This window comes from Oncorhynchus clarkii, chromosome 32 (assembly GCF_045791955.1).
Source record: "Oncorhynchus clarkii lewisi isolate Uvic-CL-2024 chromosome 32, UVic_Ocla_1.0, whole genome shotgun sequence".
In the NCBI taxonomy this organism is placed as follows: domain Eukaryota; kingdom Metazoa; phylum Chordata; class Actinopteri; order Salmoniformes; family Salmonidae; genus Oncorhynchus; species Oncorhynchus clarkii.
In genome coordinates this window covers 9,646,729-9,662,537 of record NC_092178.1, presented here as the reverse complement: position 1 = coordinate 9,662,537, position 15,809 = coordinate 9,646,729, and the positions used below count along the sequence as shown (strand labels likewise).

The 15,809-nt window shown below is 46.4% G+C and overlaps 1 protein-coding gene across 32 annotated transcripts in view; it reads left to right on the top strand.

Moving 5' to 3' along the window:
- LOC139392150 (CLIP-associating protein 2-like) overlaps nt 1-15,809 on the top strand; it is a 117,476-nt gene that overhangs the window by 19,532 nt on the left and 82,135 nt on the right. For all 32 annotated transcript variants that reach the window (XM_071139900.1, XM_071139913.1, XM_071139909.1 and 29 more), the window contains exons 3-5: nt 369-472; nt 4,639-4,730; nt 8,121-8,196. In XM_071139900.1, coding sequence (XP_070996001.1) covers nt 369-472; nt 4,639-4,730; nt 8,121-8,196 — 272 coding nt within the window. The remainder of the gene's footprint in view (nt 1-368; nt 473-4,638; nt 4,731-8,120; nt 8,197-15,809) is intronic.

The window sequence follows — 15,809 nt, the reverse complement described above, 5'->3', positions numbered from 1 at the left end:
TTGCCTAGGAAACCAGCTGTTGTGGTAGCAACAACCCAATCCCCCCCCCCCCCCCTCCACACACACACACACATGCATTCCTCCCTGAAAACATCAGCTGGGGAGTGACAGGGTGATGTCATCCTACTGCAACCTTCCTCGCCCTCGGTGTGTGTGTGTGTGTGGTTCGAAGGGGAAATCGGAGGATTACTTAAAACCGTAGCAGAGAAACTAGTGCCTTCTAACGAAGTAAACTCTTGTCTGTTACCAAGACGTCTGTGTGAACTCCGTTTGCCCCACCGTCTAGGTCCGGTGACCTCTCTACTACCAGCGTATCATTATGGATCCAAGTCAACTATTCTAACGTGTGTGTCCCCTCCCTTCTCCAGTGGTCCCAGCCCTCGTGGACAGGTTGGGGGACAGTAAGGACCAGGTCAGAGAACAGAGTCAGAATCTTATCCTCCGCTGTATGGAAGTGACCGCGTCGCCTATGGTGAGAGACACACACACACACAGACAGACAGACAGACAGACACGCACACACACAGGCACACACACACACACAGAGCCAGCCAGCCAGCCAGGGCCTGACCATCCACTGATCCACTGCGTGTGTGTGTTTTTGTGTTTGTGAGCGTATGTGTGTGTTGAGTGAGATACACACACCACACACACACACACACACACACACATGCATGGCACGTACGTCATACTCTCTCACAAACACACCACACTGCCTCACCCATGTTGAGCTAGATCCTGCCTCTTCCTGTAGTCCAGGACTAGTATATACAGTCTCAGACCTGGAGGACTGCCTCTGCTGCTTATAGATCTGCTAACAGAACTGGGCGAGGTGACGTCCTCACAGCCTGATTATGTGACATTATAACCAGATTACAACAAACTGGCTGTAATGTCATGAGGATATTTCCCCAGCTGTGCATGCTGGGTAAGGGAGTTGAGGAATAGAACTGTGAACATCCAAACCTGAGGCTCTACCTCCTATTAGTAATCCATCATTCACCACAGTTGACTAGATTAACACAGACAGTATCAGGATCGCAGCATCACAGTTGACTAGATTAACACAGACAGTATCAGGATAGCAGCACCACAGTTGACTAGATTAACACAGACAGTATCAGGATAGCAGCACCACAGTTGACTAGATTAACACAGACAGTATCAGGATCGCAGCACCACAGTTGACTAGATTAACACAGACAGTATCAGGATAGCAGCATCACAGTTGACTAGATTAACACAGACAGTATCAGGATAGCAGCACCACAGTTGACTAGATTAACACAGACAGTATCAGGATAGCAGCACCACAGTTGACTAGATTAACACAGACAGTATCAGGATCGCAGCACCACAGTTGACTAGATTAACACAGACAGTATCAGGATAGCAGCACCACAGTTGACTAGCTTAACACAGACAGTATCAGGATCGCAGCACCACAGTTGACTAGATTAACACAGACAGTATCAGGATAGCAGCACCACAGTTGACTAGATTAACACAGACAGTATCAGGATAGCAGCACCACAGTTGACTAGATTAACACAGACAGTATCAGGATAGCAGCACCACAGTTGACTAGATTAACACAGACAGTATCAGGATAGCAGCACCACAGTTGACTAGATTAACACAGACAGTATCAGGATAGCAGCACCACAGTTGACTAGATTAACACAGACAGTATCAGGATCGCAGCACCACAGTTGACTAGATTAACACAGACAGTATCAGGATAGCAGCACCACAGTTGACTAGATTAACACAGACAGTATCAGGATAGCAGCACCACAGTTGACTAGATTAACACAGACAGTATCAGGATCGCAGCTCCCTCTTCTGGACATAACCTGAACTGCAAATGACAGTGCAAACACACACACACACACACACACACACACACACACACCACAGACTGTAACCTCCTTTATAAACAGTAATCTGCTGAGCCCCCTGCAGTTTCCCTCCCACAGACTTCTTGTCTCTGTCTCTTACTTTCTTTCAGGGCTTTATTGACATGAGAAACAGATGTTTACGTTACCAAAGCAAGTGAAATACATAATAAACAAAAGTGAAATAAACAAAAAATGAACAGTAAACATTACAGAAGTTCCAAAAGAATAAAGACATTTCAAATGTCATATTATGTCTATATACAGTGTTGTAACAATGTGCAAATAGTTAAAGTACAAAAGGGAAAATAAATAAACATAAATATGGGTTGTATTTACAATGGTGTTTGTTCTTCACTGGTTGACCTTTTCTTGTGGCAACAGGTCACAAATCTTGCTGCTGTGATGTCACACTGTGGCATTTCACCCAATAGATATGGGAGTTTGTCAAATATTTTTTTGTTTTCAAATTCTTTGTGGATCTGTGTAGTCTGAGGGTAATATGTGTCTCTAATATGGTCATACGTTGGGCAGGAGGTTAGGAAGTGCAGCTCAGTTTCCACCTCATTTTGTGGGCAGTGAGCACATAGCCTGTCTTCTCTTGAGAGTCAGGTCTGCCTACGGCGGCCTTTCTCAATAGCAAGGCTATGCTCACTGAGTCTGTACATAGTCAAAGCTTTCCTTAAGTTTGAGTCAGTCACAGTGGTCAGGTCTTCTGCCACTGTGTAATCTCTGTGTAGGGCCAAGTAGCATTCTAGTTTGCTCTGGTTTTTTGTTAATTCTTTCCAATGTGTCAAGTGATTATCTTTTTGTTTTCTCATGATTTGTTTGGGTCTAATTGTGCTGCTGTCCTGGGGCTCTGTGGGGTCTGTTTGTGTTTGTGAACAGAGCCCCAGGACCAGCTTGCCTTGTCTCTCAGATTGTTCACAGCTTTGTGGAAGTTACCTGTGGCGCTGATGTTTAGGCCAAAGTATGTATAGTTTTTTGTGGGCTCCAGGGCAACAGTGATAGATAGAATTTGTATTTGTTGTCCTGGCAACTGGACCTTTTTTAGAACACCATTTGTTTTGTCTTACTGATATTCACTGTCAGGGCCCCAGGTCTGTCAGGGCCCCAGGTCTGTCAGGGCCCCAGGTCTGTCAGGGCCCCAGGTCTGTCAGGGCCCCAGGTCTGTCAGAATCTGTGCAGAAGATCTAGGTGCTGCTGTAGGCCCTCCTTGGTTGGTGACAGAAGCACCAGATCGTCAGCAAACAGTAGACATTTGACTTCAGATTCTTGTAGGGTGAGGACAGGTGCTGCAGACTGTTCTACTGCCCTCCCCAATTCGTTGATATATATGTTGAAGAGGGTGGGGATTAAGCTGCATCCCTGTCTCACCCCACAGCCCTGTGTATTTTTTGTTGTTGCCAATTTTAACTGCTCACTTGTTGTTTGCGTACATGGATTTTATAATGGCGTATGTTTCTTCCCCCAACACCACTTTCCATCAATTTGTAAAGCAGGCCCTCGTACGGTCATTTGTAAAGCAGGCCCTCGTACGGTCATTTGTAAAGCAGGCCCTCGTACGGTCATTTGTAAAGCAGGCCCTCGTATGGTAATTTGTAAAGCAGGCCCTCGTACGGTCATTTGTAAAGCAGGCCCTCGTACGGTCATTTGTAAAGCAGGCCCTCGTACGGTCATTTGTAAAGCAGGCCCTCGTATGGTAATTTGTAAAGCAGGCCCTCGTACGGTCATTTGTAAAGCAGGCCCTCGTATGGTAATTTGTAAAGCAGGCCCTCGTACAGTCATTTGTAAAGCAGGCCCTCGTATGGTAATTTGTAAAGCAGGCCCTCGTACGGTCATTTGTAAAGCAGGCCCTCGTACGGTCATTTGTAAAGCCGGCCCTCGTACGGTCATTTGTAAAGCCGGCCCTCGTACAGTCATTTGTAAAGCAGAACCTCGTACAGTAATTTGTAAAGCAGGCCCTCGTACGGTCATTTGTAAAGCAGGCCCTCGTACGGTCATTTGTAAAGCAGGCCCTCGTACAGTAATTTGTAAAGCAGGCCCTCGTACGGTCATTTGTAAAGCAGGCCCTCGTACGGTAATTTGTAAAGCCGGCCCTCGTACGGTAATTTGTAAAGCAGGCCCTCGTACGGTCATTTGTAAAGCCGGCCCTCGTACGGTCATTTGTAAAGCCGGCCCTCGTACAGTAATTTGTAAAGCCGGCCCTCGTACAGTAATTTGTAAAGCAGGCCCTCGTACGGTCATTTGTAAAGCAGGCCCTCGTACAGTAATTTGTAAAGCAGAACCTCGTACAGTAATTTGTAAAGCAGGCCCTCGTACGGTCATTTGTAAAGCAGGCCCTCGTACGGTCATTTGTAAAGCAGGCCCTCGTACGATCATTTGTAAAGCAGGCCCTCGTACGGTCATTTGTAAAGCAGGCCCTCGTACGGTCATTTGTAAAGCAGGCCCTCGTACAGTAATTTGTAAAGCAGGCCCTCGTACGGTCATTTGTAAAGCGCCAATTTGACATTTGCTCGGGACCATCGTTTTCGTTGAAGAAATATTCAAGTCTGTTGTTAATGATAATGCAGTGGATTTTCCCAAGGTTGCTGTTGACGCATATCCCACGGTAGTTATTTGGGTCAAATTTGTCTCCCACTTTTGTGGATTGGGGTGATCAGTCCTTGGTTCCAAATAATATCTTTCTCTTCTCTCTCCCTTTGTCTTTCTCGCTCTCTTTCTCTCTCTCAATTTGTAGTATGTGTGGGAGAGGTTGCTTCCTGGTTTTAAACATAAGAACTTCCGCAGCAGAGAGGGGGTGTGTCTGGTTCTCTGCGCCACGCTCAACACGTGAGTACTTCCTCTTTCACCATCAATCACTTCCATAGGTCACAGGTCATACGGAGAGTGAGACCGCTGATTTCCCGAGACTGCTGCTCTATATGGACCGTATGTTTTTCTTGAGGGGGAGGGACAGACTTGAGGGGGAGGGACAGACTTGAGGGGGAGGGACAGACTTGAGGGGGAGGGACAGACGCACCATAGAGTTCGATAGAGGACTCTGGTGCCCAAAAGCCTGTTTAAACGTTCACATTTTTTAAAATGTTGTCAACTGGGCGGGACTTCCTATAGGTTAATGAAGGATCACCCTCCAGCATGACAAGGTCATCAGGAGGGATCTGACAAGGTCATCAGGAGGGATCAGCCAATTTAATTATAGTTGTGAGCAATGATGTCATAACTCCAGGTGGCAGTAAATCACTGTCCTTGACTTTATACCGGTCCAAACAACCCTCCAGGTGGCAGTAAATCACTGTCCTTGACTTTATACCGGTCCAAACAACCCTCCAGGTGGCAGTAAATCACTGTCCTTGACTTTATACCCTCCAGGTGGCTGTAAATCACTGTCCTTGACTTTATACCGGTCCAAACAACCCTCCAGGTGGCAGTAAATCACTGTCCTTGACTTATACCGGTCCAAACAACCCTCCAGGTGGCTGTGTGCACCCTTTCAGTTAGTTCACCAACTCATAGACGTAGTAAACTCAGCAAAAAAAGAAATGTCCTCTCACTGTCAACTGCGTTTATTTTCAGCAAACTCAACATGTGTAAATATTTGAATGAACATAACAAGATTCAACAACTGAGACATAAACTGAACAAGTTCCAAAATAGAATAATGTGTCCCTGAAAAAAAGGGGGGGGGGGGGGGGGTCAAAATCAAAAGTAACAGTCAGTATCTGGTGTGGCCACCAGCTGCTTTAAGTACTGCAGTGCATCTCCATGGACTGCACCAGATTTACCAGTTCTTGCTGTGAGATGCTACCCCACTCTTCCACCAAGGCACCTGCAAGTTCCCAGACATTTCTGGGTTGGAATGGCCCAAGCCCTCACCCTCCGATCCAACAGGTCCCAGACGTGCTCAATGGGATTGAGATCCGGGCTCTTCGCTGGCCATGGCAGAACACTGACATTCCTGTCTTGCAGGAAATCACGCACAGAACGAGCAGTATGGCTGGTGGCATTGTCATGCTGGAGGGTCAGGTCAGGATGAGCCTGCAGGCAGGGTACCACATGAGGGAGGAGGATGTATTCCCTGTAACCCACAGCATTGAGATTGCCTGCAATGACAACAAGCTCAGTCCGATAATGCTGTGACACACCACCCCAGACCATGACGGACCCTCCACCTCCAAATCGATCCAACTCCAGAGTACAGGCCTCGGTGTAACGCTCATTCCTTCGACGATAAACGCAAATCTGACCATCACCCCTCGTGAGACAAAACCGCGACTCGTCAGTGAAGAGCACTTTTTGCCAGTCCTGTCTGGTCCAGCACGGCTGGCTCTTGGATGTACACAGAGAGCTAATATTAATAATATGCATGTCAATCTCTCCTGGCTGAAAGTACACTACTAAGTCCACTTCATCACTGCTTGTATTGATGAGAGGTATTGACATGTTGAATGCACCGAGCTGTCTGTCTAAACTACTGGCACACAGCTCAGACACCCATGCATACCCCACAATACGTGCCACCAGAGGTCTGTTTAAACTACTGGCACACAGCTCAGACACCCATGCATACCCTACAATACGTGCCACCAGAGGTCTCTTCATAGTCCCCAAGTCCAGAACAGACTATGGGAGGCTACCCACAGCTTCAGGTAGCCTGCTGATGACAGCCACAGCTGCAGGTAGCCTGCTGATGACAGCCACAGCTGCAGGTAGCCTGCTGATGACAGCCACAGCTGCAGGTAGCCTGCTGATGACAGCCACAGCTGCAGGTAGCCTGCTGATGACAGCCACAGCTGCAGGTAGCCTGCTGATGACAGCCACAGCTGCAGGTAGCCTGCTGATGACAGCTGCAGGTAGCCTGCTGATGACAGCCACAGCTGCAGGTAGAATCAAACAAGACAATGGTGATGACATACTGTATAAGTGTCTTTTAAATTCCCGATGGAAAGGCCAACATGATGCAACCCATTCAACCTGCCGTGATGGGGAGTCCCATAGGGCGGCGCACAATTGGCCCAGCGTCGTCCGGGTTTGGCCTGTGTAGGTCGTCATTGTAAATAAGAATTTGTTCTTAACCGACTTGTTTAGTTAAATAAAGGTTAAATCATTTATAAATACTTTCTTTGTTAGTTTTTTGTCCAATTGCAGTGGTCTCATTGTTTGTCTGTGTAAAGGGTTTTTATCCTCTAGGGTCAGGAGTTTTTCCAGGACTTTAAAAAAACACCTGACCTGATTTTTTGAAAAATGATCTGTTCCCGTCATAGCCCATATCAAACCATTTTTTACAGCTGGTTTGTTACTGTCGTACCCTACAACTAGGGTCCGGTTAGGTTCGCCTACTACCAGATCAGGAAACACTCTGAAATCACCACACAATGTAACAAATGACGTATCCTGTTTGTCTGATCTACATTTGACATGTTTTTGGTGATGGGGGATGGGCTTTCATAGTTTTACGTGGCTCAGTGCATCCGGCAGCTACCGTGACAATTTCAGAATGTAACGGGCTGTTACTGCAATTTACAAGTGTAAAATCAATAAAACAAGTCTTTTTAAATATTAGGAAAATGTGTCTATACATTTCAGCCGTTTTAAAAACATTGCTCTGCTATTACCATTTATACTGTTTGAGTGTTGGCTCAACGAGACAATTCTGTTCCCAATGCCCTGCTTCAAGGGGGGCGAGTGTCGTGCTCTACCAGTCGAGACGTAGCAAGTACACAAGTTTACATTTGAGCAGTATGTGTAGCCGACGGTATTTTTACAAAAAGTTAAAGCATAAAGAGGCTCGAGACGCTGTAAAGCAGGGATGGGCACCTCCAGTCCACGGGGGTCTGAGTGATGTCACACATTTTCCCCATCCCTAGTAAACACAGCTGACTGTATTAAACTCACTGCATTCTAAACTGTAGATCATGATGAGTCGGGGCAGAAGTGTGACAGTAAATCAGCTGTGTCTTCAGGGGACTGGAGTTGCCCTTCCCTGCTGTGAAGCTGGAATCTCCTCACTGATTGTTGCATCATCTTGCTAATAGCAGCACTGTTGTGCTAAATGCTAAGCTGCTACATGCTATGCAGCAAAAGGCTAAAGGTGTCTCTGTGGCCTGCTGGTGAATGTTGCAGAATGGTGGGTTACCCTGATAAACTTATACCCCCCCTCTCACTCATACCCTCTCCCTCCCCCTCTATCTCTCTTCTTCTCTCCCTCCTTCCCTCTCTCAGGTATGGTGCTCAGCCATTGCGTCTCAGTAAGATCGTTCCCCACCTCTGCACTCTGACTGGAGACCAGAACCCACAGGTGAGAGTCTGAGTGTAAATCTCAATCCCTTTTTGTCTCTGTCTCTGTCTGTATTAAAAACATCCAAAAGCAGGGCTCTCCAACCCTGTTCCTGGAGAGAGACCCTGCTGTAGGTTTTAACTCCAACCCTGTTCCTGGAGAGATACCGTCCTGTAGGTTTTAACTCCAACCCTGTTCCTGGAGAGATACCCTCCTGTAGGTTTAAACTCCAACCCTGTTCCTGGAGAGATACCCTCCTGTAGGTTTAAACTCCAACCCTGTTCCTGGAGAGATACCGTCCTGTAGGTTTTAACTCCAACCCTGTTCCTGGAGAGAGACCCTCCTGTAGGTTTTAACTCCAACCCTGTTCCTGGAGAGAGACCCTCCTGTAGGTTTAAACTCCAACCCTGTTCATGGAGAGAGACCCTCCTGTAGGTTTAAACTCCAACCCTGTTCCTGGAGAGAGACCCTCCTGTAGGTTTAAACTCCAACCCTGTTCCTGGAGAGAGACCCTCCTGTAGGTTTAAACTCCAACCCTGTTCCTGGAGAGAGACCCTCCTGTAGGTTTAAACTCCAACCCTGTTCCTGGAGAGAGACCCTCCTGTAGGTTTAAACTCCAACCCTGTTCCTGGAGAGAGACCCTCCTGTAGGTTTAAACTCCAACCCTGTTCCTGGAGAGAGACCCTCCTGTAGGTTTAAACTCCAACCCTGTTCCTGGAGAGAGACCCTCCTGTAGGTTTAAACTCCAACCCTGTTCCTGGAGAGAGACCCTCCTGTAGGTTTAAACTCCAACCCTGTTCCTGGAGAGAGACCCTCCTGTAGGTTTAAACTCCAACCCTGTTCCTGGAGAGAGACCCTCCTGTAGGTTTAAACTCCAACCCTGTTCCTGGAGAGATACCCTGCTGTAGGTTTAAACTCCAACCCTGTTCCTGGAGAGATACCGTCCTGTAGGTTTTAACTCCAACCCTGTTCCTGGAGAGAGACCCTCCTGTAGGTTTAAACTCCAACCCTGTTCCTGGAGAGATACCCTCCTGTAGGTTTAAACTCCAACCCTGTTCCTGGAGAGAGATCCTGCTGTAGGTTTAAACTCCAACCCTGTTCCTGGAGAGATACTGTCCTGTAGGTTTAAACTCCAACCCTGTTCCTGGAGAGATACCCTCCTGTAGGTTTAAACTCCAACCCTGTTCCTGGAGAGAGACCCTCCTGTAGGTTTAAACTCCAACCCTGTTCCTGGAGAGATACCCTCCTGTAGGTTTAAACTCCAACCCTGTTCCTGGAGAGATACCGTCCTGTAGGTTTAAACTCCAACCCTGTTCCTGGAGAGAGACCCTCCTGTAGGTTTAAACTCCAACCCTGTTCCTGGAGAGAGACCCTGCTGTAGGTTTAAACTCCAACCCTGTTCCTGGAGAGATACCCTCCTGTAGGTTTAAACTCCAACCCTGTTCCTGGAGAGAGACCCTGCTGTAGGTTTTAACTCCAACCCTGTTCCTGGAGAGAGACCCTCCTGTAGGTTTAAACTCCAACCCTGTTCCTGGAGAGAGACCCTGCTGTAGGTTTAAACTCCAACCCTGTTCCTGGAGAGAGACCCTGCTGTATGTTTTAACTCCAACCCTGTTCCTGGAGAGAGACCCTGCTGTATGTTTTAACTCCAACCCTGTTCCTGGAGAGAGACCCTCCTGTAGGTTTAAACTCCAACCCTGTTCCTGGAGAGAGACCCTGCTGTAGGTTTAAACTCCAACCCTGTTCCTGGAGAGATACCGTCCTGTAGGTTTTAACTCCAACCCTGTTCCTGGAGAGAGACCCTGCTGTAGGTTTAAACTCCAACCCTGTTCCTGGAGAGATACCCTCCTGTAGGTTTAAACTCCAACCCTGTTCCTGGAGAGAGACCCTCCTGTAGGTTTAAACTCCAACCCTGTTCCTGGAGAGAGACCCTCCTGTAGGTTTAAACTCCAACCCTGTTCCTGGAGAGAGACCCTCCTGTAGGTTTAAACTCCAACCCTGTTCCTGGAGAGAGACCCTCCTGTAGGTTTAAACTCCAACCCTGTTCCTGGAGAGAGACCCTGCTGTAGGTTTAAACTCCAACCCTGTTCCTGGAGAGAGACCCTGCTGTAGGTTTAAACTCCAACCCTGTTCCTGGAGAGAGACCCTCCTGTAGGTTTAAACTCCAACCCTGTTCCTGGAGAGATACCCTCCTGTAGGTTTAAACTCCAACCCTGTTCCTGGAGAGAGACCCTCCTGTAGGTTTAAACTCCAACCCTGTTCCTGGAGAGATACCATGCTGTAGGTTTTAACTCCAACCCTGTTCCTGGAGAGAGACCCTGCTGTAGGTTTTAACTCCAACCCTGTTGTAACTGACCTGATTGACCTCATCAACCAGCTATTTATTAGAATCGGGTGTGTTAGATTAGGCTTGGAGTTTAAACCTCTCAGGTCTGTAGCTCTCCAGGAATAGGTTTTAATGTAACATGGAGAGAAAGCCCTGTAACATAGAAATTATATAAGTGTGACATTAAACACATTGTGGAACACATAGAAATTCTAGTAATTGCGTTTCTATGGTGAATTATTCAACAATACAGAAATGCCCGTGTGCTGGAGTTACTCATTCTAATCGTTCACCCTGCTATTAGACAGTCAATGGGAGACTGTGAAACAGCTGGGTGAGAGAGAACCCTGGTGTCACCGCTGAAACAGCTGGGTGAGAGAACCCTGGTGTCACCGCTGAAACAGCTGGGTGAGAGAACCCTGGTGTCACCGCTGAAACAGCTGGGTGAGAGAACCCTGGTGTCACCGCTGAAACCTGTTAAATAGCTGGGTGAGAGAGAACCCTAGAGTCACCGCTGAAACAGCTGGGTGAGAGAACCCTGGTGTCACCGCTGAAACAGCTGGGTGAGAGAACCCTGGTGTCACCGCTGAAACCTGTTAAATAGCTGGGTGAGAGAGAACCCTAGAGTCACCGCTGAAACAGCTGGGTGAGAGAACCCTGGTTTCACCGCTGAAACCTGTTAAATAGCTGGGTGAGAGAACCCTGGTGTCACCGCTGAAACAGCTGGGTGAGAGAACCCTGGTGTCACCGCTGAAACCTGTTAAATAGCTGGGTGAGAGAGAACCCTAGAGTCACCGCTGAAACAGCTGGGTGAGAGAACCCTGGTTTCACCGCTGAAACCTGTTAAATAGCTGGGTGAGAGAACCCTGGTGTCACCGCTGAAACAGCTGGGTGAGAGAACCCTGGTGTCACCGCTGAAACAGCTGGGTGAGAGAACCCTGGTGTCACCGCTGAAACCTGTTAAATAGCTGGGTGAGAGAGAACCCTAGAGTCACCGCTGAAACAGCTGGGTGAGAGAACCCTGGTTTCACCGCTGAAACAGCTGGGTGAGAGAACCCTGGTGTCACCGCTGAAACATGTTAAATAGCTGGGTGAGAGAACCCTGGTTTCACCGCTGAAACAGCTGGGTGAGAGAACCCTGGTTTCACCGCTGAAACAGCTGGGTGAGAGAACCCTGGTGTCACCGCTGAAACATGTTAAATAGCTGGGTGAGAGAACCCTGGTGTCACCGCTGAAACAGCTGGGTGAGAGAACCCTGATGTCACCGCTGAAACAGCTGGGTGAAAGAACCCTGGTGTCACCGCTGAAACAGCTGTGAGAGAGAACCCTGGTGTCACCGCTGAAACATGTTAAATAGCTGGGTGAGAGAACCCTGGTGTCACCGCTGAAACATGTTAAATAGCTGGGTGAGAGAACCCTGGTGTCACCGCTGAAACAGCTGGGTGAGAGAACCCTGATGTCACCGCTGAAACAGCTGGGTGAAAGAACCCTGGTGTCACCGCTGAAACAGCTGTGAGAGAGAACCCTGGTGTCACCGCTGAAACATGTTAAATAGCTGGGTGAGAGAACCCTGGTGTCACCGCTGCAACCACTTGGGAGTTTTTTAAGATAAAAAGAAAAGCTATAATCACAGGAAAAATCCTAGAGGAAAACCTGGTTCAGTCTGCTTTCCAACAGACACTGGGAGACAAATTCACCTTTCAGCAGGACAATAACTTAGAAAACACTGGAGTTGCTTACCAAGACGACTTTGAATGTTCCTGAGAGGCCTAGTTACAGTTTTGACTTAAATCAGCTTGAAAATATATGTCAAGACTTGAAAATCGCTGTCTAGCAATGATCAACAACCGACTTGACAGAGAAGAATTTTCACATACATTTTTTAAAATGTGAAAATATTGTACCATCCAGGTGTGCAAAGCTCTTAGACTTACCCAGAAAGACTCACAGCTGTAATCACTCTTAGAGACTTACCCAGAAAGACTCACAGCTGTAATCACTCTTAGAGACTTACCCAGAAAGACTCACAGCTGTAATCTCTCTTATAGACTTACCCAGAAAGACTCACATCTGTAATCACTCTTAGAGACTTACCCAGAAAGACTCACAGCTGTAATCACTCTTAGAGACTTACCCAGAAAGACTCACAGCTGTAATCACTCTTAGAGACTTACCCAGAAAGACTCACAGCTGTAATCACTCTTAGAGACTTACCCAGAAAGACTCACAGCTGTAATCACTCTTAGAGACTTACCCAGAAAGACTCACAGCTGTAATCACTCTTAGAGACTTACCCAGAAAGACTCACAGCTGTAATCACTCTTAGAGACTTACCCAGAAAGACTCACAGCTGTAATCACTCTTAGAGACTTACCCAGAAAGACTCACAGCTGTAATCACTCTTAGAGACTTACCCAGAAAGACTCACAGCTGTAATCACTCTTAGAGACTTACCCAGAAAGACTCACAGCTGTAATCTCTCTTATAGACTTACCCAGAAAGACTCACAGCTGTAATCACTCTTAGAGACTTACCCAGAAAGACTCACAGCTGTAATCACTCTTAGAGACTTACCCAGAAAGACTCACAGCTGTAATCACTCTTAGAGACTTACCCAGAAAGACTCACAGCTGTAATCACTCTTAGAGACTTACCCAGAAAGACTCACAGCTGTAATCACTCTTAGAGACTTACCCAGAAAGACTCACAGCTGTAATCACTCTTAGAGACTTACCCAGAAAGACTCACAGCTGTAATCACTCTTAGAGACTTACCCAGAAAGACTCACAGCTGTAATCACTCTTAGACTTACCCAGAAAGACTCACAGCTGTAATCTCTCTTATAGACTTACCCAGAAAGACTCACAGCTGTAATCACTCTTAGAGACTTACCCAGAAAGACTCACAGCTGTAATCACTCTTAGAGACTTACCCAGAAAGACTCACAGCTGTAATCACTCTTAGAGACTTACCCAGAAAGACTCACAGCTGTAATCTCTCTTATAGACTTACCCAGAAAGACTCACAGCTGTAATCTCTCTTATAGACTTACCCAGAAAGACTCACAGCTGTAATCACTCTTATAGACTTACCCAGAAAGACTCACAGCTGTAATCGCTCTTAGAGACTTACCCAGAAAGACTCACAGCTGTAATCACTCTTAGAGACTTACCCAGAAAGACTCACAGCTGTAATCACTCTTATAGACTTACCCAGAAAGACTCACAGCTGTAATCGCTCTTAGAGACTTACCCAGAAAGACTCACAGCTGTAATCACTCTTAGAGACTTACCCAGAAAGACTCACAGCTGTAATCACTCTTAGAGACTTACCCAGAAAGACTCACAGCTGTAATCACTCTTAGACTTACCCAGAAAGACTCACAGCTGTAATCTCTCTTATAGACTTACCCAGAAAGACTCACAGCTGTAATCACTCTTAGAGACTTACCCAGAAAGACTCACAGCTGTAATCACTCTTAGAGACTTACCCAGAAAGACTCACAGCTGTAATCACTCTTAGACTTACCCAGAAAGACTCACAGCTGTAATCTCTCTTATAGACTTACCCAGAAAGACTCACAGCTGTAATCACTCTTAGAGACTTACCCAGAAAGACTCACAGCTGTAATCACTCTTAGAGACTTACCCAGAAAGACTCACAGCTGTAATCACTCTTAGAGACTTACCCAGAAAGACTCACAGCTGTAATCACTCTTAGAGACTTACCCAGAAAGACTCACAGCTGTAATCACTCTTAGAGACTTACCCAGAAAGACTCACAGCTGTAATCACTCTTAGACTTACCCAGAAAGACTCACAGCTGTAATCTCTCTTATAGACTTACCCAGAAAGACTCACAGCTGTAATCACTCTTAGAGACTTACCCAGAAAGACTCACAGCTGTAATCACTCTTAGAGACTTACCCAGAAAGACTCACAGCTGTAATCACTCTTAGAGACTTACCCAGAAAGACTCACAGCTGTAATCTCTCTTATAGACTTACCCAGAAAGACTCACAGCTGTAATCTCTCTTATAGACTTACCCAGAAAGACTCACAGCTGTAATCACTCTTATAGACTTACCCAGAAAGACTCACAGCTGTAATCGCTCTTAGAGACTTACCCAGAAAGACTCACAGCTGTAATCACTCTTAGAGACTTACCCAGAAAGACTCACAGCTGTAATCACTCTTAGAGACTTACCCAGAAAGACTCACAGCTGTAATCTCTCTTATAGACTTACCCAGAAAGACTCACAGCTGTAATCTCTCTTATAGACTTACCCAGAAAGACTCACAGCTGTAATCACTCTTATAGACTTACCCAGAAAGACTCACAGCTGTAATCGCTCTTAGAGACTTACCCAGAAAGACTCCCAGCTGTAATCGCTCTTAGAGACTTACCCAGAAAGACTCACAGCTGTAATCACTCTTAGAGACTTACCCAGAAAGACTCACAGCTGTAATCACTCTTAGAGACTTACCCAGAAAGACTCACAGCTGTAATCACTCTTAGAGACTTACCCAGAAAGACTCACAGCTGTAATCACTCTTAGAGACTTACCCAGAAAGACTCACAGCTGTAATCACTCTTAGAGACTTACCCAGAAAGACTCACAGCTGTAATCACTCTTAGAGACTTACCCAGAAAGACTCACAGCTGTAATCACTCTTAGAGACTTACCCAGAAAGACTCACAGCTGTAATCACTCTTAGAGACTTACCCAGAAAGACTCACAGCTGTAATCACTCTTAGAGACTTACCCAGAAAGACTCACAGCTGTAATCACTCTTAGAGACTTACCCAGAAAGACTCACAGCTGTAATCACTCTTAGAGACTTACCCAGAAAGACTCACAGCTGTAATCACTCTTAGAGACTTACCCAGAAAGACTCACAGCTGTAATCACTCTTAGAGACTTACCCAGAAAGACTCACAGCTGTAATCTCTCTTATAGACTTACCCAGAAAGACTCACAGCTGTAATCACTCTTAGAGACTTACCCAGAAAGACTCACAGCTGTAATCTCTCTTATAGACTTACCCAGAAAGACTCACAGCTGTAATCACTCTTAGAGACTTACAGCTGTAATCTCTGCCAAAGGGGATTTTAACATTTTATAGGGGTATGAATACTTGTGTAAATCAGAATTCTTTATTTAATTTTCAATACATTTGCAGAAGTTTCTAAAAAACATGTTTTCACTTTGTCATTATAGGGTTTTGTGTGTAGATGAGGTGAGGGGGGAAAAAAACGCATATTTTTAATTCAGTCTGTAACACAACATGTGGACTAAGTCAAGGGG